Raw genomic sequence first — 26,520 nt, forward strand, 5'->3', positions numbered from 1 at the left:
TATTAGGGAGATATTTCATATCTTTGGCCTTTGGCCTTCTGCTACGCAGGACGAGGCCAGTTAATCAGACTCATGTTCTTGCGAGGGATTTGACTGCGCTGCTTTTTTTGTCCATATACGAATGATCTAACGAAAGGATGAGAGTCAAAACTCTAACAGAATCATTTTCCTCCTCCCAAAGCCGGCTTGGTCGCTTTTGACCAGCCAATCTTTCATTCTCTCCTATTCTTCCTGAGAGCTCATCAAAATTCACATTCAGGTAAGTCCTTCCCCCCTGTCGCTCACTCTGGAAGTGCTATTCATTTGGAGTCAGACGCAGAGGAAGGTGAAAGTCCAATGACACACACTCGCACACATTCAAGCACACACACACACACACACACACGCACACGCAGTCTCACACGCACACACTTTAAGATCCTTTTCGTGGCACTAATGTTATTCTAGTCACACACTCCTCTACCTGCGTGCAGTCCCTTCCACTCGGCTGTCTCCGTGCCCGCTGTTTATTCACACACTGTCCCGTCGAGTTCAAACACTCGCCAGGGATTGCAGGCGCCCAGTTTTGATGCTGGATCTCCAGCGCCATTCAGCTCCAGCGCCCCTGCGTCCGCTCTGTCTCCCCCCATCAAAAGAGCACCTGTTTGGGGATTGCTCTGGCCCACTGGGCCCCTGTCGTCGCCGCTCTGTGTGGAGAATTGGATCGGACTGTGACATTTTACCAAGAACCCTTTTGTCCCACCACCTCCTGTGTCTTCACTCGACTCCCCCTGGATTTGGTCTACCTTTTGTTTTGAGGTTTCATCCGTCAGACCTCAGTCGGTCTTAAGTCCCTCACACGCGCGCAGCTTGTGTGGCTTCTTTTAATGTCTCTGCCAAAGCGCTGGGAAATTATGCCTATTCCGTGGAAAAGGAGCTGGAACGGAGTCCAGCCTCGCTTTAAACAAATGTGCCTAACTTTCAACCTCTGAGGGTGCTTCTCATGTCAGAGACAAAGCACTTTTATGAAAGTTAGTCCTCTGCAGAAACCGCCCGTATCAGCAGAGTGAAGTTAATTCCCCAGTTATTTATTATTTACAGTCTAAGGAGAAGAAAGTTCAAGGCATAAGCAGTGCTCTTCCTCCTGGAGTGGCCTGCCTTTCCGCTGCCGTTTCCAAGCAAACAGGTTAGAGGAACAATACGTCCTGGGCCCCATTTGAAGATGAAAGGGATTTTCTTAGCTCTACAGAAAGGGTTCCCCGGCCGGATGAAGACCTAGTTCTATTTGTTTCTAAATGTTCAGGGTCTTTTTGATGTGTGTGTTTCTGCATAGAGGGAACTGTGTGTGTGTGTTGAGTGCTGATGTTGGTTGTGTCTTTATTGTAAAGCTCTTGTTATCCCTGCTGCTCCCCCCTCTTTCTCTTGCTTCCTCCCTGTGCTCAGTGACTCAACCCCTTTCTTTCTGTCTCCCTCCCTCTCTGTGTTCCTTTCTTTCTCTCCCTACCCCTGTGCTTCTCTTTCTTTCCTCTCCCTGTCTTTCGTTATCCTCTCTCCCTCTCTTTATCTCCCTGTCCCCATACCTCCCCATCTCTCCCTTTCTCTCTCTCTGTATGTACCTTCCTCCCTGTCCCCATACCTCTCCATCTCTCCCTTCTCTCTCTCTCTCTCTGTCTGTCCCTTTCTCCTGGTCCCCATACTTCTCCATCTCTCCCTTTCTCTCTCTCCATCTATCTCTCTCTATGTCCCATCCTCTCGGTCCCCATACCTCCCCATACCTCTCCATCTCTCACCCTCTCTCTCTCTCTCTCTCTCTCTCTCTCTCTCTCTCTCCCTCTCCCCCTCCTCCAGAACCGGTTCCACGTGCAGATGCTGATGCGGGTTCCTCCGTCGGGTCTGGCGGAGCTGCTGGTGTCGGTGCTGCAGCGGGGGGGCTGGCGGGGGAGCACGGCCGTGCTGTGTCCAGGCTGGGAGGCCAGCGGCGTGCTGCAGACGCTGGAGCGCGACCAGGAGCGGCCCGAGGGCCCGGACGCCGGAGTGGGCCGAGGGAGGCGGTGGGCGCGCTGGCACCTGTGGGAGCCCCTCGACCTGTCGGGCCCGGCGGGCGGCGAGGGCGGCGGAGAGGGCGACGGGTCGCGGAGCGAAGACGAGGTGCTGGCGCTGCTGGAGCAACACCTGAGCCAGGCGCCGTCGCCCCTGACCACCTCGGTGCTGCTGCTGGGCTCCGAGCCGCAGTGCATGTCCGCCGTGCTGACCGCCGCCCACCGGCTCAGCCTCGCCCAGGCCCCGCTCTCCGCCGCCGCGGCCGCCTCCGCCACGCACTGGATCATGGGATGCCCTCTGGCGCTGGACGCGCTGCAGTCCATCGGCTCGCCCCAGGGCCTGCTGGCGTACGGCGAGGTCAACCGCAAGCCCCTCAGCTTCTACATCCGCGACGCGCTGCAGCTCATCGGCCAGGCGGTGACCAACGCCACGCTGGTGCGGCCCGACCTGGCGCTCATCCAGCACATGGTCAACTGCTACGACAAGCCCAACAAGCACGAGCTGCCCTCCTCCGGCCAGTACCTCGCCAGGTAACGCCTGCCACCTCTCCATCAAACATCACGCCCAAGCTGGGCCTCTATGCTAGCTAGGCTGTTGAGCTGAGTGGATGATTTAAAATGATTAAGGTGATTAGGTTCAACCGTGGGTTATTATTCAAACATTACACAGTCAATCAACCAGCATTTAAATTACACTTTATGTTGATGTTTTTATCCAGCAAATGTGCCTTGAAATGACTCAGCACAGAGAGATATTGCGTTGTGATTTTTAATAGCACAGAGGCTGTGTTTCAAGGTGAGACTGAAGTTGAAGGTGAATGAGCTTGTAATAAATGATGCATGGGTGTTTTTTGCCTCTGATTGCCCGCTAATTGCACTATACTATTTTTCTGGGTTAAAAGTTTAGGTGTGAGGTGAGTTAGATTATGGTTAAGATATAATCATATGTGTAATAGGAAACCAATTACCTATGATTTGACCAATAAAGTCGTTATTTTTGACCCAGGTGTCACTCCATAATTGTTGCCGGGTGGACCTTTGAGAGGTCTTGTTAAGGGCAACGGCACAAAGTTTTTTCTCTCCCTCTCCTCTGCTCAACTTCCGTGATGCGTGATCATTATCATTCCCTGGGCTAGTTGTGCGGGGGAAGAAATGACATTGTGTCTGTTAGTAACACATGACCTGTTTCACCATAGGCTCTTCCAGAAGGAAAGGCAATTAATGAGTGTAGGCCTTTCGGGAGAGTCGGAGATTTGCAATTCCTCACTCGGAGCAATAATCCGTGAGGAATTAACCGATACATAGCCGGAATACAAATATGAGCCGAAGGAGAGCTCGGGGGCTGGATTCGGCTTTCCCACCCCCGCCAGGATGGGGGGATCTTATCAGGACGTCTCACCTCCCAGCTCACTGACTCAAAGTTAAATGTTTCTCTTCACCTGGACATGAAAGAGCAGGCTCTATCTCACGTTTTAGAGGGTAAAGCTTTAAGCAAACTGTGCGTTCTTTTCAAAAGCAGATTACTTAAGATTTCTATCGAAGCTTTACCGCGAAATGCCTTATCTTAATCACACCACCCGCACTCTCTCTCGATAGACAGTCAACACTGCAGACTTCTCAAGGCTTCCTGCTGGACAGGTGTTTGTTTTCGTGAGGCATGGGTGGCCAGCCCAGTGGTGGCTGTTTTGACAGTGGTGTTTTATGAGTACACCCGCCTTATTATTTAGGACTTGTGCGGACACCTAATCCATGAGATTTCATCATTGAAAAGTGTTTTATAGATTTTCTTGCGATAAGTGAAGGAAACATAAACCACATCTGACTCATTTCCCCTACCATGGAGGAGGGCGAAATGTATTCATGAAATCAGTTGTGTTCCTGCACGGCGCGTGTGTGTTGATGCAGCTGTACCGCCGAGCTCCATCCATATTCCCAGTAGCCTTGACCAGGCTGGCTAACTCGTTCTCCTCAGCGTTATGAAATACATTCACGTAGCCCGAGCAGCCACACACTTTGACCAAGAGGTGAGGTTAATGACCCACGCAATCAATTTACTTGTTTTATTTTCTACTCCTCTTCTTTTATTTATAATACACAGCCTCTGAAACGGTGGGCATACAGTGCACATAGCATTTACTAGCTCATTTAGGTGCGTATCGCTAGCGCCCAGAGACCTGCTTACTCATAGTTTCTGTCATTTATTGATGTGGGCTGATTTCCCTTCTGTATTCACCTGTAAAAGCAGATTTGGAACACCTTAAATCTCTCTCTCTCTCTCTCTCTCTCTCTCTCTCTCTCTGTCTCTCTCTTTCTTTTGTGTGTGTGTGTGTGTATCCGTATGTGTATGAAGAGTATTCAAGGAGAACAAATCCAGCTTTGTATTCCCTTTTACTTGTGATTAAATGAATTTAACCTTGAAGCATCTTCTTTTTGAAAGGATAATATTTTAGTTACAGTTCTCCTTTTGTTGTTGTTGTTGTTCTCTTGGCAGTAAGTCACATGCTCTCTTGTCCTTGCCTTGGGAGAAAAGGGCCGTCTAATGTAAACACTCATAAAGTTAATCACCTCACGTAGTCCATCAATCCTCCCCGCTGCGCAGTCATCCTCTTCCTCCTCCTCCTCCTCCTCCCTCTCGTTCTGCTCAGGTTCCTGTCCAACACGTCGTTCAGCGGCGTCACGGGCCCCGTGGAGGTGGACCGGGCCCTGTCCCGCGTCCTGCCTGCCCAGCGCTTCCACGTGTGGAGCCTGCAGCGCGACGCCGTCGGCCAGCCCTCCTGGGTCACCGTGGCGCAGTGGCAGGGCGGGCAGCTGCGGGTGGACGAGCAGGGCCTGTGGCCGGGCGGCGGCAGGAGGCCGCAGGAGAGCGGCGGGGGGTCCGGACCGCGGCCCCGGGGCCGGTGGAGGGCGGGCCTGCCGGTGTCCGGGAGCCGCGTGCGGGTGGTGACGCTGGTCGAGCACCCGTTCGTGTTCACGCGGGAGGTGGACGACGAGGGCCAGTGCCCCGCCGGACAGCTGTGCCTGGACCCCCACACCAACAGCTCGGACCTGCTCAACGTCATGTTCCGCGAGCTGGCCCAGGCCAACAGCAGCGGCGGCGGCGGAGGTGGGCCCGCCGGAGGGGTCGGCGGCAACGCCAACGGACCCTCCCTGACCGCCGACTACCGCAAGTGCTGCTACGGCTACTGCATCGACCTGCTGGAGAAGCTGGCCGAGGACATGAACTTCGAGTTCGACCTCTACATCGTGGGCGACGGCAAGTACGGCGCCCGCAAGGGCCTGGGCGACTGGACGGGCCTGGTGGGCGACCTGCTCAACGGCGTGGCCGACATGGCGGTCACCTCCTTCAGCATCAACTCGGCGCGCAGCCGCGTCATCGACTTCACCAGCCCCTTCTTCTCCACCAGCCTGGGCATCCTGGTGCGCAGCAAGGACACGGCGGCGCCCATCGGCGCCTTCATGTGGCCGCTGCACTGGTCCATGTGGGTGGGCATCTTCGTGGCGCTGCACATCACCGCGCTCTTCCTCACGCTCTACGAGTGGAACAGCCCCTTCGGCATGACGCCGCACGGGCGCAACCGCCGCCGCGTCTTCTCGTACTCGTCGGCGCTCAACCTGTGCTACGCCATCCTGTTCGGCCGCGTGGTGGCCAGCAAGACGCCCAAGTGCTGGACGGGCCGCTTCCTGATGAACCTGTGGGCCATCTTCTGCCTGCTGGTGCTGTCCAGCTACACCGCCAACCTGGCCGCCGTCATGGTCGGCGAGAAGACCTTCGAGGAGGTCTCCGGGATTCACGACGCCAAGGTGAGTCACCGACTCGTCTCCGTCAGGCAGCAGGAGCAGGGAAAGCAAACTCCAACTACGGTAGTGTGCAAGATAGCGTACAGTACAAGCACCAGTGGGCTAGATTTTTGAGTTTTGCAAGTTACTTTTCAGCGTGCCTTTTGTTGTGCGTCGTGAGTGTGAGTTCAGTCAATGGTGCTGCAGGGATAACTCTCAAAGTTAAGGTACCCTCAGAGATTCCATCGCAGTTGAGTCCGAGGTCATATTTCATAGGCTCTTCAGTTGCTTTGTGCTTATCACACATTACAGACAACTCCTACTGTTGCAGCTTACTGTCTGCAATCTCCATCTGTTTTGTGTGTGTGTGTGTGTGTGTGTGTGTGTGTGTGTGTGTGTGTGTCTGTGTGTCTGTGTGTGTGTTTGTCTGTGTGTGTTTGTCTGTGTGTGTCTGTCTGTGTGTGTGTGTGTGTGTGTGTGTGTGTGTGTGTGTGTGTGTGTGTGTGTATGTGTGTGTGTTTGTGTCTATGTATTTGTTTGTGCATGTGTGTGTACATCTGTGTGTGTGTGTGTGTGTGTGTGTGTGTGTGTGTGTGTGTGTGTGTGTGTGTGTGTGTGTCTTTGTCTGATTCTATCTGTATGTCTGGTTGTGTGTGAATCTGTCTGTGTGCAGGTATCTTTGTGCGTGCGTGCATGTGTGTGCGTGTGTGTGTCTGTGTCTGTTTGTACATGTATATCTGATTGTGTGTGCATCTGTCTGTGTGCATGTATCTTTGTGCGTGTGTGTGCGTCTGTGTGTGTGTACATCCATGTGTGTGTGTGTGTGTGCTGACGGTCCTCTCGTCTGCAGCTCCATCACCCGTCCCTGGGGTTCCGCTTCGGGACGGTGCGGGAGAGCAGCGCCGAGGACTACATGAAGAAGAGCTTCCCCGAGATGCACGAGTACATGCGGCGCTTCAATATGCCCACCACGCCCGACGGAGTGTCTACACTCAAGTAAGAGAGCTGAGCGCCGGATCCTCACCGTGGGGGTTGTTTGTGTGGCGGCGCGGACGTGCCTGGGAGTCTCCGCGTGTGTGTTTGTTCGCAGACGCAAAAAGAGGGTTTTTACAGCTTAAAATCTTGCTGCCGCTGGCAAGTGAGATTTATTGTGAGTCGCTATGTGTGCGTGTGTGTGTGTGTGTGTGTGTGTGTGTGTGTGTGTGTGTGTGTGTGTGTGTGTGTGTGAGAGCAGGCACACACGCACGCGCATAATGTGTGTGCATGTCCATGTGTATTTGTGTGGAGACAGGGATCATCTTTTTGCAGTTTATTCCGGATGCTTCCGGAACGGTGTAAAAGCAAACAGCTGACAAACAAACAAACCAACAAACAAACAAACGGCATCTTCTATATTATTTCCTACAGTCCCTTCTCTCCCTCATCCAACACGTCGTCGGTGCGTCTAAATGAGGACGCCACTGGCTAACGGAGCGCCTGCTGTCTTAACAGTGTGTTAAAGGAATCACATTTCCAGCTTAGTAAGACACTGACACTCTCCGCAGGAAAAAAAAATGTAAAAAAAGCGCGTCGTAATCCCCAACCCAAAGCAGGATGCCCGCGCCTTTGTGCGAGAGGCATAAGTCCCGTCTGGCTGTAGTGGCAGCCTGATTGCGTGGCGGTGCCATGTTTATATTATGGCAGTGGGCCCCGCAGCCTTGAGCTTAAGTTCCTGATCTAAGTAAACAGAGCCCCCATAAAGAAGACCTGCATTAAAGACAGAGATGCTCCGCTCGTGGGCAGAGACATACATCGACACCGCCGAACACAAAAGGACACCCCCCCCCCCCCCACGCCGGGCGCCTGGACGAGCATGATGCTGCAGATTAGTTTCTTTTCTTCCCTGGCTGGGGTAGAGTGAGGGTCTTTTATGTTGGGATGGATAGAGGGGTGGACACAGCGCTGTTGTTTGAGGGAGGAATGGGTACAGTAGTCCACACTCTTCTCCTCTTCATAAATTATACCCAAAGTGGAGATGTGTCAAGAGTTTCGAAGTCGGTCCTTGGTTACGAAGCACTCTTTTCTGTCTTTCATCCATCGTCTCTGTCTCGCTTTCTCTCTCTCACTCTCTTTCTGTATCCCACCCTCCCGCTGTCCTCCTCTCTCCCCCATCACTTCATCTCTGTCTGCTCTCTCCTCCTACCCGTTGCCCAGAGTCGGGAGGCAAGAGCCCACTCAAAAGAGCAAGGCACACGGAGGCAGTGACCCCAAAATCCTCCAAAATCTCTGTGGGCGGCCAGAGGTGCCGTCCAGAGGAGACAGATGGATCTCAGACTCACATGCGCGCACACACACACACACACACACACACACACCGAGAGAGAGAGAAAGAGAGAGAGAGAGAGAGAGAGAGAGAGAGAAAGAGGGAGCAAGAGAGAGGGAGGGAGGGAGAGAGAGAGGTGGGCGGGGGGAGATGGTGAAAGAGAGACACCTCTATGTACAATTCTTTGATGCCATTTTTTGGTAAATAGACATCTTGCTGCACGGGTGGTCAGGCTTAGAATAGCTTTTGTAGGGGAAATGCTTGCTTGGCTGACATCATGTTAAATACCCTTTTGCTCTGCTGGCTCATTGTCACCGCAAGAAACAAGCTGCGTGTTAATCCATCAGTTTTGTAAAAAGGGAAGCATATTGGCAAGCAAATTGAGGGTGTCCCCTTAGGTCTGCTCCGTGCAGAAAGGTGCTGTGTTATCAGTCTTAGCGGATAATGACCAGCTCCCACTCAGCTCAGATCCTGGATGGATAATTAAGAATGAACAGAAGGGACATTTGACGCTTTCATTAATGGGCTTACTTGTGATCCTGCTCTTGAATATAGCATATTTCAAATTAGAATAGACTCTCTATGAGCATGGATAGGGGATTGGGAAAATCTATCTCGGTTGCCTGTACGGAGCAGGTGATTAAATTACACTGTATCTCTATCATTCTCCTCAATAAGCAATCGTAAGCCTCCTTGTGTGTGTGTGTGTGTGTGTGTGTGTGTGTGTGTGTGTGTGTGATGCTCAACTGAATTAGGATTAGTCGTGCATTTTTTCCCCCTTGTTATTATGTAAGACATGTAATGCAGCTGATACATCCTCGATGACGGACACACGCCATCCATTATACTAAAAATAGACACCCCCGTTCTGTTCCAGCAGAGCCTCCGTTTGATGACCACTTCCTTTTCCTTTCGTTTTCTTTTCCTGAACGGCGCAGCAGCAGGAAGAGGACGCCCTACATTAGAATATTTTTTTTTAAAAAAAGAGAGACATGGCGGGCGTGACGTACAGTAATCCGCGCGTGTTATTCCCGACGACCTTTACCCCTGGACGGCACCCCAGTGGGGAATCGGCGGGCGCACCGTCTCCCCCCCATCAGCCCCCTGGGCGCCGCTAATCCCGGAGGAGAACTGATCAGCTGACAGCGCCGGCGCTAATAAGCAGCCTTGGCACGGAGTTCACACCTTCCGCCGCAGACCGCCCACTCCTTCGCCCTCCGTGGGGGTGACCGGCGCTTCCTCTGTTGCCTTAGTTCATTTTGAGGATTACCAGTTCCGTAAGCCCATAACTGCTGAGAAGGACATCAGAAGGCTGGGCGTGAGGCATGATGGGAAAAAATATGTGAAATTCTACAATGGCTAGGCCACACTGGAGCGGCGTTTGGGACCGCCACTCGTTTGCCACATAGAGCTCTGTGCAGCGAACAGCGCGATATTATGTGTGTTTCCACTGTGCAGCGAATAGCACAATATTATGTGTTTTATCCACTGTAGTGAATGAGTTTATGGTCCAAATGCTGCAGGGGACACTGACTGACTGACACGTCTGCCTGAAAATGAGTGAATGTGATAGATGCATAATACGCAGCCGTAGAATTATGCAAATCTGTGGTGGATTTTGTTTGGACTGATACCTCTCTGGTGTGAAGTCAAAAGATTCCACCTTTGGTTTTATGTGGTTGTGGTGGTGGCGGCGGCATGGCTTAGAGATGTGGTTATGGTTGAATATGGCTGTGAAATTAAATTGCTCTTGGCAGAATGTTTTACTGTGTGTGTGTGTGTGTGTGTGTGTGTGTGTGTGTGTGTGTGTGTGTGTGTGTGAGATTGTGTGTGTGTGTGTGTGTGTGTGGGTGGGTGTGTGTGTGTGTGTGTGTGTGTGTGTGTGCATGCATGTGTGTGTGCCTGTGTCTCTGTGTGTGAATGTGTGTATGTGTGTGTGTGTGTGTGTGTGTGTGTGTGTCTGTGTGTGTGTGTATAACTGTGTGTGTGCGTGCGTGGGTGCGTGCGCGTGCATGATAATGTCTGGCATGTGTCTCACCCCTCTGCCATGCGTGTTCAAGGACAGATCCTCCTCAGCTGGATGCCTTCATCATGGACAAGGCCCTCCTGGATTACGAAGTGTCCATCGACGCCGACTGCAAACTGCTCACCGTGGGCAAGCCGTTCGCTATCGAAGGCGAGTATTCCGCACACACCACCACACCGCCGGTGTGTGTGCTATCTCCATTATACATGTCACATCCTGATGTTTATCTGTTGTCTCGCTGTTATCTCATTCATGTGTCCTTCAGAAAGTAATTTAATCTGCTTTGATCCTTTAACTTTGAAATTTGATCTGAGACTCTTGCGGTTTGTTGTTGAGGAGGCTGCTGCTGCTCTTGCTTCTTCTGCGGCTGCTCGCCGTGGGTCAATATTTCTCCCGGTACGCCCGTCTCACGTGAGAGGCACTCCTAATGGGCCGTAACCGAGATAGAAGGAGAGGTGGGCATAGAATTATCCCTCCACCTAAACCTGGGCATTACACCAGTTCAAAGTCTCCTCCAATCTTTGTTTCGCGTGAAATAAATATTTGAGGTAAGGAGCTTTGGAGCTGACCTCCATAATGTTGTAATCCTTCCCTAAAAAGCCATCATCCGTCTCCCCTGCACAAGCGGCTTCAGAAGGGGCAAAGTGGGGGAAGAATTTCTCCGAGTTACTCGACTGCTTCCAATCCGTGCGAGATATCCCCGCGTATGTTTGTGAGGATTTTCCACCAGCACCCCTGCCCTTCAAATCTCTCCCCTCTGCTGAGCTGAATTATCAACTAATCTCCTTCAACCTCGAGCTGTCACAGGGCCTTTGGAGGTGCCAAATGGAAGCCTCCGACTGGTGCCATCAAAACTTCCAGGTGCTCCGCGGAAAACATTAAAGACAAGCTCCTGGAATAGCGTTTCGGTTCAGACGTTTTCCCTGAATTTCCTGCATTCCAACCATGGCAGGAGTATTTATTGATTTGTTCATTAATTCAGTTCACTTCTTCATCTAATTGTGAATCGTAGCACATATTCACTCATTCATTGTTCATGTTGAATGAAAAATCTAGTATTGCCACCTGAGAGGGCATTTGTTTTGGCATCCAGTATTGAGATAGCCTGCTTGTGGACACACAAATAAAACATAGGTCTCTAATCACTGACCGCTGCAGCTGTCCATCATTCCCACTGAATAGATATAATAAAGTCAGAAATGAAAACAGCCTCCACTGTCCACTCTCTCCGAGGGGACTCTTTGTTGTTGAGGTCCATTAACTCTGGGCAGTGGTAGATAACAGAGAGTGGATGTAATAACTGAACGGTAGCCAACAGGCTGCTGCAAACTTTGAGATAAGATTGAGGGCCGGGCGGTCGGAGTGTGGGTGCTGGGCGCGATGCGCGGCGCGCGCGGCCGTCCTCACAAAGACAAAAGGGCCTGGCTCCGTCGACACTCACGCTGAGGGGAGAATCCCCCCATCGACTCTTATTGTTTTATGGGCTCTGTGCAGTTTATGACTGCTCAGATACACTCCATTAAGATTATTACACTGAGAGCCCAGGACGCCATCGCTCTCCTACAACCTCTCCTTCTCTACACACCCACCACTCTCCAACCAACCCAAAATGACTTTGAGTGAGTGAGTGAGTGAGTGAGTGTGTGTGTGTGTGTGTGTGTATGTTTTTGTGTGTGTGTGTATGTTTTTGTGTGTTTGTGTCTGTGTGTGTGTTCGTGTGTGTGTGTGTGTGTGTGTGTGTGTGTGTGTGTATGTGTGTGTCTGTGTGTGTGTGTGTGTGTGTGTGTGTGTCTGTGTGTGTTTGTAGGGGACGGGTAGTTTTGTGTCGAGCGTGACAGCCGTCACATCCAGTGGCCCAGACTCAATCAGGATGCGGTGTGTGTCTTTGTCAGAGTGTTTGTGTGTGTGTGTGTGTGTGTTTGTCAGAGAGGGGCCGGGTTGCCGTGAGTGATGCGAGGGTTCACCCCGAGAGTGCCATTGCTCTTTGATGAAATCCGCGGACGTCAGAGAGCGCGCCGCTCGCTCCTCATCCTCCGCCCTGATGACGAGGCCGACGGGTGACAGACAGATGCTGCTCGCCGTCACACGTCACCCTGACGAGCTCCAGATTCATGCTCATACATTTGGACAGAGGATGTTCGACATATCAATACTGCTGCCACTATCCATAACCCCCCCCACACACACACACACACACTCACACACACACACCCCCACTCACACACACACACTCTTGAGTGTTCTGGTCACACCCCGCGTATAAGAAATGAAGCAAGACTTTCTGGCTCCAGATTCATCATCGTCGTTACACTAAAAATCTTGGCACCCATAAGCACTGTAGTGAAAAGACATCCATTACCGTAACTTTCCATTAAGAGCAATCTGCCGACGTTGCCTCGGCAGGCTGGAGGGTGATTGGGCTCGGTCAGACTCTGTCACATCACGGCTCCTGTGTGTGTGTGTGTGTGTGTGTGTGCGTGTGTGTGCGTACGTGTGTGTGTGTGTGTGTGCGTGTGTGTGTGTGTGCGTTTCCTGTTCCAGGCTACGGGATCGGCCTGCCCCAGAACTCTCCTCTGACCCGCAACGTCTCCGAGTATGTGAGCCGCTACAAGTCTGACGGCTACATGGACATGCTGCACGACAAGTGGTACAAAGTGGTCCCGTGCGGGAAGAGGGTCTTCGCTGTGACAGAGGTGAGCCATCGTTCCACCTGCAGGTGACTCTGTGTGTGCGTGTGTGTGTGTGTGTGTGTGTGTCATGTGCAGTCATGTGTGTAAGTTTAATGCCTGTCATAAGGTAGCAGAAAAATGACAGCTGCTCCACCTGTGTGTGTGTGTGTGTGTGTGTGTGTGTGTGTGTGTGTGTGTGTAAAATAAACACTGTATGTCTGCGCATATGAGGGCTCCCATGTGCATCCACATGTATCCGTCAATAACAGGTACATCACAGCTGAGCCTGTGTTTCGATTTTGTGATATGGAAGATGGCAACCACCAACCGCCTCTTAGTTACCAGTCTCTCCACAGTACGAGACGTAACTTCCTCACCTACGGATACGGATGCATTTAAAACGCAGGCGCTGCTTATTGAGCTATTTCCAGGCGCTCTCTCTCGCTCTCTCTCTCTCTCTCTCTCTCTCTGTCTCACTCTGTGCTGCCACTGTCACCAGTTCCATGGTATGGAGACATACACCTCCATTGCACAGCGGCGTGGAGGAGGATGTGACGGCTGAGCCGAATGGGTGAAATCCCTGGTGGGTGGCCGACGACAAGCCTGCACCTCCTCCATTAAGCAGCCCCCTTTTGTGCGGGTGTGTTTGGGGGGGGAGACGAGACGTGTCCCGCGGTGCGATTGCCATGTCATCAGGAGCGGCCCCGTGTATTCATCATCCATTCTCATTCTCCGGGGATGTCAGGTGGGCCGGCTCACACCTGCCGCTGCGAGTCGCCGCGTCGAGAACAAATGGAGCCCATCAGGGGAAATGGAGTTCCCAGTTGAGTCCATCAATCCCACGCGCCGCCTCTAAAACAATGCGACACCGTGTCCAACACGCCGGCTCTCATGAACTCCGGAATGAATTGTTCTCTGCTGCTGATAAAACAATGCCGCCTGTTTTGGTGTTGTTGTTTTTTTTCCGCGTCCAGCCACTGTCTGACAGCTGGAACTTGATGTGTCTTGTTTCCACACTGTTGCTCTTCCGTCTTGACTTTGGGTCTCTACAGACTATCATGGGTGAAAAAAAACGGCAAGGCCAAAAAAAAAACTGTTAACAGTTTGCAAAACAGTATTGTGTATGCAAGGAAGTAGACGCTGCATGGCATTGATAAGCCTTTCGGCATAGCTGTCTGGTTAGTGGCACATTTTTGCGTAGAAAAAATTAATTAATCTGTTTTGGTGGTTTTAATTCGGCTCCGTGCACCGTCTCCAAACGCGGGCTGGAGATGCAGACAGCCTCACTTTGTCTGTCATCCGCATGAAGGATGTTTCCCTTTTTTTCCGCCGGCTCCTTCCATCTTCATTTAGGGAATAAAGGGAAATTAGTGAAGGGCATCCCACAGACACTGGAGCTCTCCCTGCCTGTGGATGAAAGCCAGCTTGAAGACTCCAGCAAACACAGAGCGAGTCTGCAGAAGCCGCTTCAAAGACTCCAGTGATATACCGTCTCAAGCTTTGCACAGATTTGGCCAATATGGATCACTGAGAGCAACCCCCGAAAACCAATAAAGAACAGCCCAAGTCTTCACGTGCGTGTGTGTGTGTGTGTGTGTGTGTGTGTGTGTGTGTATATGTGTGCCAACGTGTGTGTCTTTGTGTGTGTGTGTGTGTGTGTGTGTGTGTGTGTGTGTGTGTGTGTACACACCGCATTTAAAAGGGACCAGTGGAGAGGAGAAATGAGCAGGAGATTTATATATTTCTTTCCTCACTCCCCATTCAGAGAGAGAGAACGAGAGACAGAGAGAGTGTGAGACAGAGAGAGTGTGAGAGAGAGACAGGGAGAGCGAGGGAGAGAGAGAGACAGAGAGAGGGAGACAGAGACAGAGAGAAAGGGAGGGAGGGAGAGAGAGTGTGTGTGTGTGTGTGTGTGTGTGTGGAGCAGCCGGCGCGGGAGCCCGAGTCCGGGGCCGGGGCGTCACGTGGATGAGCTATCGCACGCTGCAGTGTGCACTGCATCTCTCCGGCATCCCCACGGCCTGTCACAGGTTTGACAGGGCTTGGCAGCCACTGGACTGGCCCCCGTTAAACAGCACTGCAGGGCGTTTTGCAGGGTGAGAACGAGACGGGGCCAGTAGCTTCCTGTGTTTGGATTCTGTCACATCCCTCGGCCGCACCGGACGCACCAGCTTACTCCTGGGCTTACGAATTGGCATCGGCGATTTGAATGAGAAAAAAAAAGAGAGGGGGGAAAAAAACAGAGAGATGTGGCTTGGAAACGGATGTTTTAATATAGTTCACTACACACACAGCCGAGCCTGGACAGAGAGACAGCGGGTACATTTATAGCATGGGGGGGAGTGTTGGAATGGCTTTCTCAGGGAAACATGTGGATACCCATAGCAATTTCATTACAGCGAGAGACTGGCGAAACATTGGACACGTATATTCCAGACGCTATCAAGGTTTGATCGATTTACAAGATTAAACCAATGAGGTTTTTGCTCTGTTGTCACCGAGTGGCCCCGTGTATACAAAACAGCGGGTGGGGTGTGGGACAGTTGGATATTTTTCGCGCTGTGTCTCCGCAATAGCAGCATGACTTTAATTTCAATTAGCGAGGCCACGCTTTTTGTCAAATCGTGATTAGTTCTAGTCAGCAGGATCCCTCCTCCTTTTCCCCAACCCCCTTCAGATCAAAGCCATTCTGGAAGAAGATGGATTCTTCCGGATGTCGATGCGCTCTCTCCACCCACAACCCCCACCCCCACCTCCAGTGCACACGGACCCAGAGAAGAGGGCTTTATGGAGCCCTGGCCCACCGCCTCCTCAGCCTCTCAGCTCCGGGACCTCCGCGACCCCAAAAAAACACATCTCTCCTCCACAGCCGTCCAGGAGGAGAGGCTCCGCTCGGCGCTGATAACGGTGTGCCGGCGTGTGTTGAGCGAAGCGGTCTGCACCGCGCGGCGTGCAGCGGCGGCCAAGGAGACGGAGAGGGAAGAGTGAGTTAGCGGCTCGTCAGTTTGTTACCTCAGGGTCAGCGCTCAAAAAGGGCCTGTCAGAACTCCAGGGCTGATTAATGATGAGGGTACTCATGGCGTCCGGGCTCGTGACGAGGAAGTGGCTGCCGGAGACCTGTTCTTGACTCTCCTTCTGCCGTTCCCGTACTCTTGTGCTCATACCGACACACTGATTGACAGGACACTGTTTTCTACTGTGTGTGTGTGTGCCTGTGCATTTGTGTGAAGAGGCAAGACTTGAGTTGAGATAGAGAGTCTTTAAGGAGTCAAGATTGCATCAAGACCGACTGAAAAAAGAATAGATTTACTTTCATGTAATGTCAGCCAAGTATCAGGGCTAGAGTGGGGATTGTTGGCTATAGGAGTGCTCTAGCACACGCTTGTCTACCAAACTTCTTTTCTGAACAATAGTAGGACTAGGAGCTCAGCTGAGTCATGGCATGATGTCGACGTTTCATTAAAGTTAAATGTGTTGAATTCTGACATTGATAACAACAATATACCTGGGTTTCATATTACTGTAAGTGTGACATTTAGCAATTCAGCAAACAATAAAACATTATTAACACAATTTATGGACCGATCCATCAAGATAATACATCTCAAACATGTACTTTTACAGGTCCAATACAGGACCTTTTGCAACCAATTGCAGCCAATCCTCACCCAATCCTCTTGTGCAATCAAACCCACCCACATTCATGGATAACTGGATAACTGCATTCATGAAAATTTGATGTTGACATCTTCGTTATCAGCTTGTGGCAAAACTTGCACTCTGCGCTGCTCCTTTAGAAATTAATGTCTTGTGGTTCAAATTGCGGATTATGCACTCATTTTGTCGATTATCACAGCCAGAGGCACTCATTGGAGTGACCGATTAGGCCAAAACCATATGTCAGGCTGCTTCAACCCTCCCCAGAATAACTGCCATGTCATTTGGACACAGATTGTATCTTTCAAAAGCTTGATGTATATTTAACGGCAGTCAATATTATAATTTTTATTGAAATATGAATATTTATAATGGTGGATATTTTAGAATATAACATGAAAAGTCTGCCTCCTTCCAATCAAGGCCAAGACCGGGTCAAAAACATTCTAAGACGAGACTGAGTCAGCAAAAAATGGTCTCGAGACCAAGACCAGGCTGGAGTACTACAACGTGTGCATGTGTGTGTGTGTGTGTGTGTGTGTGTGTGTGTGTGTGTGTGTGTGTGTGTGTGTGTGTGTGTGTGTGTGTGTGTGTGTGTGTGTGTGTGTGTGTGTGTGTGTGTGTGTGTGTGTGTGTGTGTGTGTGTGTATAGGTGTGTCTGTGTGTGTGTGTCTCTGTGTGTGTGTGTGTGTGTGTGTATAGGTGTGTCTGTGTGTGTGTGTCTCTGTGTGTCTCTGTGTGTGTGTGTGTGTGTGTGTGTGTGTGTGTGTAACCCTGTGTCCCCCCTGTGTGTCCCCAGACGCTGCAGATGGGCATCCAGCACTTCTCGGGGCTGTTTGTGCTGCTGTGTGTGGGGGTGGCGGGGGCCCTGCTCACGCTGGCCGGGGAGCACGCCTTCTACCGCCTCGTCCTGCCACACCTGCGCCAGCACCAGCGCTTCAAGTACTGGCTGCACACCAGTCAGGTGAATACACACACACACACACACTATACACGTACACAGACACACGAACTCACAAGCACACGCACATACACGCATACACATATACACACACACACACACACACACACACACACACACATACACATATACACTCTCAGACACACACACACACACACACACACACACACACACACACACACACACACATACACACACACACATACACGTACACAGACTCACGAACACACAAGCACACGCACATACACGCATACACATAAACACATGCAACTACGCACACACCCACATATACTCTCTCTCTCTCTCTCTCTCTCCCTCTCTCTCACACACACACACACACACACACACACACACACACACACACACACACACACACACACACTCCCAAGCTTGCATCTTCCCCTCACCCTCCCTGGCTCCCAGTGTCACCATTAGCCACCCATGGTACACACACACACACACACATACACACACTCTGTATCCACGTAGCTCTTCCCTTCCATTAGCCACCCATGGCTGAGCTCATGAGAACAGGTAGGGTGGAGTTGAGGACGGCGATGGCTGCGTCGTGTGGCGGGGCAGGCTGCGTTGTGAGCGCGGGCGAGGCAGACCTTGGTCCGGCGCGTGAGTTATGCTATTGACAGATGGGATTTGGCCTCGCTGAGACTGAATTGTGGGATGCATTCTCACGCTGTGCGCTCTGTAATAAGGAGAGGCAAATCAAGTGCACACCTCTCTCTCTCTCTCTCTCTCTCTCTCTCTCTCTCTCTCTCTCTCTCTCGCTCTCTCTCTCACTCGCTCTCACTCACCTAATCAGCTCCCAGGCACAGATGCACTCTGTGCTCCGAGTGGTTTATGCTTTTCTCTTTTAACCGCACACACGGAGGCAAAGTATTCAGATTTACTCTCGCGGGTGCTCTCTCAGAGAATGTTATGAGAATTCATTTGCTGTGATTTTGTTTATGACTAATGTCCCTTTTCCGTTTTTATAATTTGCCATTGTGCACATTCAATTAAAAATGGGGATTAATGGTCCATCCTTGCCGAGTTCCAGGTTATTGGACACTAATCACTCTGACTGTTTCGTCACCTCCACCTCAATCTCATTAAAGCTGAGGGATCTCCAGAGGGCCCTAGCCGGACACCCGTCCCAATGCCCCTTGATCACGCTCGCCACGGACGCGAGGATGATGTCATCGGCTTATCTGTTATTGATTGGCTTGTATGATAAGTTGCTCCAAGCTGAAAAAGTCCAAACCAAGAGCTCTCTTTAGACTGGGGTTGTTGAGGCGTTGAGGAGTCTGTCTGTCCTTTTGAGAGTTATGATGAGACTGCGCCCTCTGGTGCTCAAATACTGAAAGCACAAGGCAAATTGAACCAATTAGCATGATGTACGTTATGTCTAAACAGTGTGTACAAACAATGTGTTTGGATATGCCGTTAGCTAGGTTTTAATCCAGTTTTTCAATTTAGGCTACTCCTGATGCACGTAGGGTATGCTATGACTAAGGATGATCAAAATTCCTTCTGGGATTGATGAAGTATTGATCTACCTATCTACAGTATCTACAGTAACTTGTTTTGTTGAGATTTTGTGGTGTGTTTCTATTAAAGTTTAGTACCAACAGCTGTACACATCTCCTCCTTGATTAGGGCCGTGTCCTGTTCATTTGCATCACACAGTGGAAATGTGTTCATGCTCACGGGCTCCCAGTTCTTTGTGCTGATTTTCCACAACTACAAAATGGGAAATGTGTAAGTGGATTGGACAGAAACTCAGCTGTGGTGTGATGATAGTTGTGTGCTGCTGTGTTCTGCAGAAGATCCACCGTGCTCTGAATATGACCTGCGAGGAGGAGGGGAGGCATCAGGCGACTCCAGACAGAAGGTGAGGACTGATCCCCTGAACAATTCATCACTGGAGTTATTCAAATGCCTTTTGTCACGAAACCTCTTAAAGCAGACACATGAGGTGTGTCTGTGTGTGTGTGTGTGTGTGTGTGTAAGTGACAGGAAAAGGTTGTCACTCGCTGTGCAGTAGAGTATTGTGTTTTGCTGTTGTTTTTATATTACTGGAAATCAAACCGAAGCATCAAAGATAACTGAAATGGAAATGAGTCTGCTGCACAGCACCATTTTCCTAATCAGTGAATAAAAGTATTTTCTTTGTTTGAGTTTAAGCTGTAGTGTTTCCACTGAATCCCCAGCCTGGCGCTCACCAGATAGCACTTTATATCACTATAACAAATGTATGCTGTCCGCTCCATTAGAGGTTTAAACCTCCTTAGGGCTGTGAGTGATCAAGAGTAAAGAGTCTGTTCACCATCACAGAGTCACAGATAGTCTCTCCCTGAGGCGCCTCTGCGTGAGATTGATCGATGCCCTCTCTCCCTCTCCCTCTTTCTCTCTCTCTCTACCTCTCCCTCTCTCCCTCTCTTTCTCTCTCTCTCTTTATCTCTTCTCTATCTCTCTCACACTCTCTTTCTTCTCTCTCTCTCCCTTTCTCTTCTCTCTCTCTCTCCCCTCTCTCTCTCTCTCTCTCTCCCACTCTCTCTCTCTCTCTCTCTCCCTCTCTCTCTCTCTCCCCCCCTCTGTGTCTGTATCTTCCCAGCCCAACCTTATGCCTGTCAGAGAGCTGCAACATCCACCGGCTGCAGCCCCCGTCTCCCTCCCCTCAGCCCTCCTCCTCCACCACCACCTCTGGCAGCAGCAGCGGCGGCACCACCATGGCCTGGAACAACCAGAGCGCGCGGGCCGCCGCGTCCCGCGAGTCCGGCAAGGAGCACAGCAAGCGCGTCCACTTCAACCTGGAGACCCTCAACACGTACCGGCTGCAGGCGCCGCCGGCGGGCCCCGAGCGCGGCCTCCGACGCGGCCTGGTGGGCAGCCCGCCCACGCAGCTGTGCGAGAACGGCGGCCCGGCCACGCTCAGCCTGGTGCTGTCCCCTCCGTCCTGCTCCTCCTCCTCCTCCTCCGCGGCGGCGTCCGCGGCGGCGGGGGGGTCGGTGTCGGCGCAGTGGGAGGGCGAGCTGCAGGAGCTCCAGGGGCGGATCGAGGAGTTCCGCGGGCAGCTGCGGGCGGCCCTGGCGCGCAGGGCGGAGCTGCAGAACAGCCTGGAGCGGGAGAAGGCGTCGTGCCGGGTGCGCGCCGTCGTGGAGTCCGCCGCCGCCGCCGCCGCCACCTCCGCCGATCGACCGCTCCCGGCAGCCGCCGCCACCATCTCCACCACGGCCACCACCGGCCCAGTCAAAGACAAGGACACCAACCTGAGGAGGTGATGTACGGGGTGTGAGGTGTGTCCAGGAGGCCCAGCGGAGGGTGGCACGGGGAACAGGGTGCCCGACTGTTATCTTTCTCCCAATGTTGGGCCTCGATGAAATGGATGGCACAGACAGAGGAACAACACGCCTGGTATGTTTTTACAGACAGAACGCCTGACAGATGGATTACAGTGAGTTTTCTTTGGCCACTACTTTGGACTTTTGTGAACTTGAGTTTCACTTTGAGTATTGTAGACACTGGATCAAGACACTCTAAGGATAGAAAAGCAAAAAAATCTTCACTACAAATCAAATGCTTTTTTTTCTAGAGGTGGTCCATTTTTTTCGCCCACTTGTCTGTAAATATAATATGCATACTCGTCTGTAAGAATTGCTGGCTGTAACAGAAGTACAGTATTTGACCCACAATCTGTTGACAGACGGCTAAATGACTCGCTATCTCTGTGAATTGAAATCTTATTGGTTTTCCCATTAACGCATTTCAAAATAAATTTGGTTTACACTTGGACTGGAACAGGTTTACTTGAACGTGACAAGCAGTAGGAATGTGATTATTCCCACCGATGACTTGAACCTGAAAAGTTTTCTTTCTTTCTTTCTTTCTTTCTTTCTTTTTTTCTCTCTGTATTTCTATTCATGTCTCTCTCTTTCGCTCTGTCTTTCTTTTTTTCTTCCTGTATTTTATGTGAACATTACATGTGCACACATACTGTATCACCACGTGGTCTTGGTGTTGTTTTGTTTTCATACAGTCTGTCCTGTCTGAAAGAGGCTTGTGTTTTGACTCTGCGTGTTCCTCAGACTGGCTGAGGAATTGGGTGTCCTTCAAGGATCACTATGAAATCACAAGGAACAGGGCCATATAACAGCACATATCCACGTAGCCTCAGTAATAGAGGCTTTGGCTGATGCAGAGCAGGACTGGCCAAGATGGTTACCTCTGCGCCACGATGATTAATGACAAAGTCAGGAAATAACGGCACTGCTCAGCTGGCTAGCTCTACCTGATCTTTCATGCGTTTGCTGAGGTTTGCAATTTTTGCTAAGTGTGGACAGACCAACTTTGAGGAAATTGCTGTATGTTGTTTAAGGAAATGCGTGCACTGCATGTGCAGGTCTATGGGAAAGGAAGTGCAGCCCTCGACGGGATTCTGTAATGCTTACTGGAACAGCCTGACATGACCCGAGTAACTTTTGGGACAGTTTTTTTTTAAGTGGAGAAGAAGATAAACAGACATCCTTGCCTGCCATGAGACAACCTTGGGTGGAGAAGCAGCGAGAGCACGTCCGAGTGATGAACGAGTTGACATTCTGTTTTTCGGCGGGAGAAATGAGCTGTGGCCTCTCTATCTGAACCCGCTATTTGAGCATGCTTGGCTGACCATTAAGCGTTTGATGAAGTATCCAGTGTCGTGCCATGCAACAATTTAGCTTCTCCGCTTGTCTCGGGACGTCAAAACGCATGCAAATGCCTTTGGCTGCGTCTCAAATCCCTTCTTCGCTTCTCTGATTCATTCTAGAAGAGACGAGGGTCCAACACATGACAAATCAGGCCGATCCCCCGGCCATTTTTCTCTTGTTGTTTGGCAAATGTGCTCTGGCATACAATTTGTTTTGTCTGAGTGCCGATCCAAACGAGGGGTGGCTCAAGTGTCACAATATTTTGTTTCCATAGTGTTCCCTCGAAGGCATTCACTTATAAGTTAGTCAATGAGCTAATCAGAAGGGTAAGCAATGCAGTGAATCACTACACTGACTGAAAAATGTTGTTGTTTTCCAGAAAAAGCTATTGCAAACAAGTATAGGACAGAAAACTAAGGCAAACGGGGTCTTTTCAAGTCTTTTCTCAGCATGGTTTGCAGGTGTTGATGGATAATGAGAGTCCAGACCTCTGTTATGTCAGGGAATCTGTTTCATTGTTTGCACTTCAGACAGCATTCGGTGGTTCTGCTCCAGCAGATGTCCAAGCTGCCGGAGTCCTGTTTCGCCCGTTTTGGCACCTTCTCATGCCCGTTCGCTGGCTTGCTCGCTGGGTGCCACACAGCAGTCTTGATGGGCACAAGAAAACAAATGGGAGGCAAAACACGTGCGCTGTGCCAGGACTGGAATAAGCTCTGTGCAGCCAACCAAAGTAAGCGCACACAACTGGAGGCAAGATGCCTGTTTCCTCCAAAAAGGACTTGGATGAGTCTCGCCTATCACTTTCCACTTCAGGCTTGAGCTGACCCTAAGGTTTGTTTTGAACAAAATCTGAAATATAAGCTTGTCAGGTTGAGCACTTTTGCAGATACAGTACTTTTGAATAAAAAATAATAATAAAAAAAAAAAACACACTCGCGAGGTGAAGGAGCAGCTTGTTGGCTTGTTCCCCAGATTAGACGAGACTTTGTCTGACATTAGTCAGACTGTTTGCATGCATACCGCTGCAGTTTCCATTACAAAAGGTCCACGCGGTTGGATCTACCCGCATTGGTGATGGCAAGACAGATACCCTCATAGGGATTCTCAGATTCCATGGAAAACCACATGACGCCATAACCCACAGCACACTCTCTGCGCTCATGGATGCGATACGCAGTGGAGAATATGAGTAGTGCTCTGATGACCTGCAGTCACTTCAGCATGGAAAGATACTTTAAGAGGGCTGTCTCTCTCTCTCTCTCTCTCTCAGCAGAGCCCTAGCGCAGAATGAATCAGAGGTGCTTAATAACGGATGTGAATATGAAGAGCCATCTACAAAGGGATAAATATTAAGAGCGAACGGACACACAGCCTGCAGCATCTGCATGGAATTTATGGATTAATTAAATTGGTGAGCAGCTGCACAGATGAAAGCATAGATCAGATATTTGCATGCAACCAAGTGCCTGGGAGAACAAGGTTCTGGAGAGTATAGGACTGCATACTTAGCATGCATCGGTGTCTATCAGATCACCAGAAAGGTTATATAGGCAACACTGCACTTCAAAGTCAAGTGCTGTAGGCCCCCGAGTGGAGCAGTAACCCATTCATCACCATTAAGTATTATGGGATGTAGGTACAGGGGTCAGGGCACGGCAACAACATATAGAATCTGCCATTATGCTTGCCCTTGATGTAAAAAGCCTATCCTCTTACAGTAGGTGTACTGCCTGCAGGTCGCATCGTGCACAGAGGTGGTTTCGTTAACAATTTTCGTTCTTCGTTCTTCTTCTAACTCCAAACCCATGTAGAGTGGTAAGAATGCTTTTTCCTGTCATTTAATTGGTAGGTTAAATGACGAGGATCAATCAGACAGATATCTTCATCGTGCCATGTTCTATTTATCTCAAGCTAATTCAATCTTGTGTCGTGTTTAATTTTCTCCGGAACGCAGAAACTAGACAGCAGCAGAGCATCTTTTTTTTTTCTTCTAGAGGGCATAACAAATGGTGAACGTTATGTTGGGGAAAGTTGGAGTGAATGGCCATCATTGTCTCTGCCGGTCACTGTCAGTTGGACAGCCGATTTCATGCTGTGTATACACACCAAGCCTCTGCAATGCCCGTCTCAGCTGAGCTATCCCTCTAATGAAGAAGCATGTATCTCGTCCCCTGAGAGCCCTGCATTTCATTGAAGTAAAAGAGGAGAAGTTGTTTACTGTTTACTGAAAAGGGAGCATAGGGAGTGTCAATTGTAGGTCATGTTTGCAGTTTGCACCCCTCTCCCACTCACAATGCAACACACCAAAGCACCATAAATCTGTGACAGCAACCCATGACAGAAGTGTAACAGCTTGAGTAATATTTGCTCTGTGGTCCTTCTATAAATACTGAGGTCAGCGACATTCATTCATAAAGGCAAGTCTTGGCCGCGGTAGGAGAAAAAGCTGTTTAAATGCTGTGGTCAGGTCAGGTCATTGCCACGGAATACAGAGTATGTTGTGTACGGATGGATATCATTTGTATTTATTCTACCCTCAGTTCCATTATACAAATTATATTCTATCATTATATTATATAATTTATTTTTTGGGGGGGCTTTTTATGCCTTTAATGACAGAAACAGTGGAGAGTGACAGGAAGTGAATGGGAGAGTAGGGGTGGGATCCGGAAAGGACCATGGGGCGGGAATCGCACCCGGGTCGCCGGCGTACGGTGCAGGTGCCCCAGCCAGTTGCGCCACAGCTGGGGCCATTATATTATAATTTCGAATAATACCAGAGGAGTCTATCAGAGGACGTTACCATGGCATGCATTTCCCCCTTTTCACAATATAGGGAGTCTCAAATAGGTTTGTCTTGTTAACGATCATCTGCAGTTCACCAGCCCTCTACTAATCATTATATGAGTTGATAGAAATTTTATGTGTGAGGTTTGGTGCTTCAAATACTTTCCGCAAAAAATAAGGTTGGTGGTGTTTTAAGCCCCCACAATTGACTTCAAGGCGCCTAACCCTAACCCCTAACCCCTAACCCCTAACCCCTAACTCCTAACTCCTAACCCCTGCCTAACCCTTGTGCCTTCCATGCAGCGCTGCCTGGAAGTCGACAACGAAGGCCTAAAAGGCAAAAAAAGAACTAGCAGTAGGTACATTTGGGGTTAACAAGTATGCTCTTGAAGTAACAATATTGTGCCACTAGGTGGCATCTAGACATAATGAACTACACAGCCATGCTTCAGACACTGTAAGCCCAGCAGCCATCCTTGGCCTTCAAGAGAGAACCACAATTTGGGACAACTGTGTTGATCATGCTTGTACAACGATATCAGGGTAATCTGAATGACATGCGCCACAATGAAACAGGATCATCTTCAGGATGTCCTATATCTAACATTATAAAAAGCAAAGGAACAAAGGCTGCTGTACTGTATCTGCGCTCAGACACAGAGCTCATTATACATTGGGCAGACATTACTCATACAGAACAAGGCCATATCATTAACGGAAATAGACATTAGCTAATATGCTTCCTTTGTTGTGAGTGTAACCTCTCTCGCTCTCTGTCCCAAGATGACTCAGACATTATAAGAGATTATCACTCCCATGGTGCTCTCAGCATTATCTGAAATGGGGATCAGCCTCCAGATACCATATATCTTGCTGGCGGAGGGAGCTCATATAAAGGTCTGTTTGCTGGATGAATGCCCTAAATCATGTTTGCAGTCACAAGGGAAAGTAGCCTGCACAGGCATTTTGCACCTCTGAGAAAAAAATATCTTTACCTACCACACTGGAAACATACGTCACAGATGAGACAGGGGAGAGAGAGTCGGAGGGAGGGGTTTTAAAAAAAAATCAATCAGAACACAATCAGTGAGTGTAAGACCATAAAGATGGAGTCGCCGAGCATTGGAGCAGTGCGTTTGGGCTGGCTAATTAGGTCAGACGTGTGAAAAGTCAAGAAGCATTTTAATCAAGTCAAGAAACAAATTGATCCCCGGGGCATTCAATTACAACTCATCTGGGAAGAGGGTTTTTAAGAAAGAGGCACTCCAATAGATTTCAGTGTTACAACATGAAATAGAGAGAGAGAGAGAGAGAGAGAGAGAGAGAGAGAGAGAGAGAGAGAGAGATGTGCTGACCTGCAGACAGCATAATTCACCAAGATCAAGCTTACACTTGAAACACAGTTTCTGTTTATGACAGAGCTTTTGACTGTGTGAGTGTGTGTAGTGTGTAGGGTAGGCTATGTATTTATGTATGCATGTGTATGTTTATGTGCTCACGAATTTGTGTGAGCACATAAATGCAAAAATGCAAATGTGCTTTGGATGTCACCACATTCTAACCGCTATACAACTAATTGGTCCAGGACTACATTTGGGAAAGGGCTGAATGGTTGACTGATGAGTTTATTAGCTTCACCAC

The 26,520-nt window shown here is 50.0% G+C and overlaps 1 protein-coding gene across 1 annotated transcript; it reads left to right on the top strand.

Annotated features, from left to right (window-relative positions):
- The first annotated feature begins 1,845 nt into the window (after positions 1-1,845).
- grin3ba (glutamate receptor, ionotropic, N-methyl-D-aspartate 3Ba) lies at positions 1,846-21,199 on the top strand. Its single transcript, XM_062551280.1, has 8 exons — positions 1,846-2,549; positions 4,664-5,819; positions 6,646-6,791; positions 10,158-10,273; positions 12,665-12,816; positions 17,249-17,413; positions 19,231-19,298; positions 20,022-21,199. Exons 1-8 carry the CDS (start codon positions 1,846-1,848, stop codon positions 20,686-20,688), a joined length of 3,174 nt encoding a protein of 1,057 aa, XP_062407264.1. The 3' UTR covers positions 20,689-21,199.
- Positions 21,200-26,520: the final 5,321 nt, after the last annotated feature.

The sequence above is a fragment of the Sardina pilchardus genome, chromosome 2 (assembly GCF_963854185.1).
Source record: "Sardina pilchardus chromosome 2, fSarPil1.1, whole genome shotgun sequence".
Lineage (NCBI taxonomy): Eukaryota > Metazoa > Chordata > Actinopteri > Clupeiformes > Clupeidae > Sardina > Sardina pilchardus.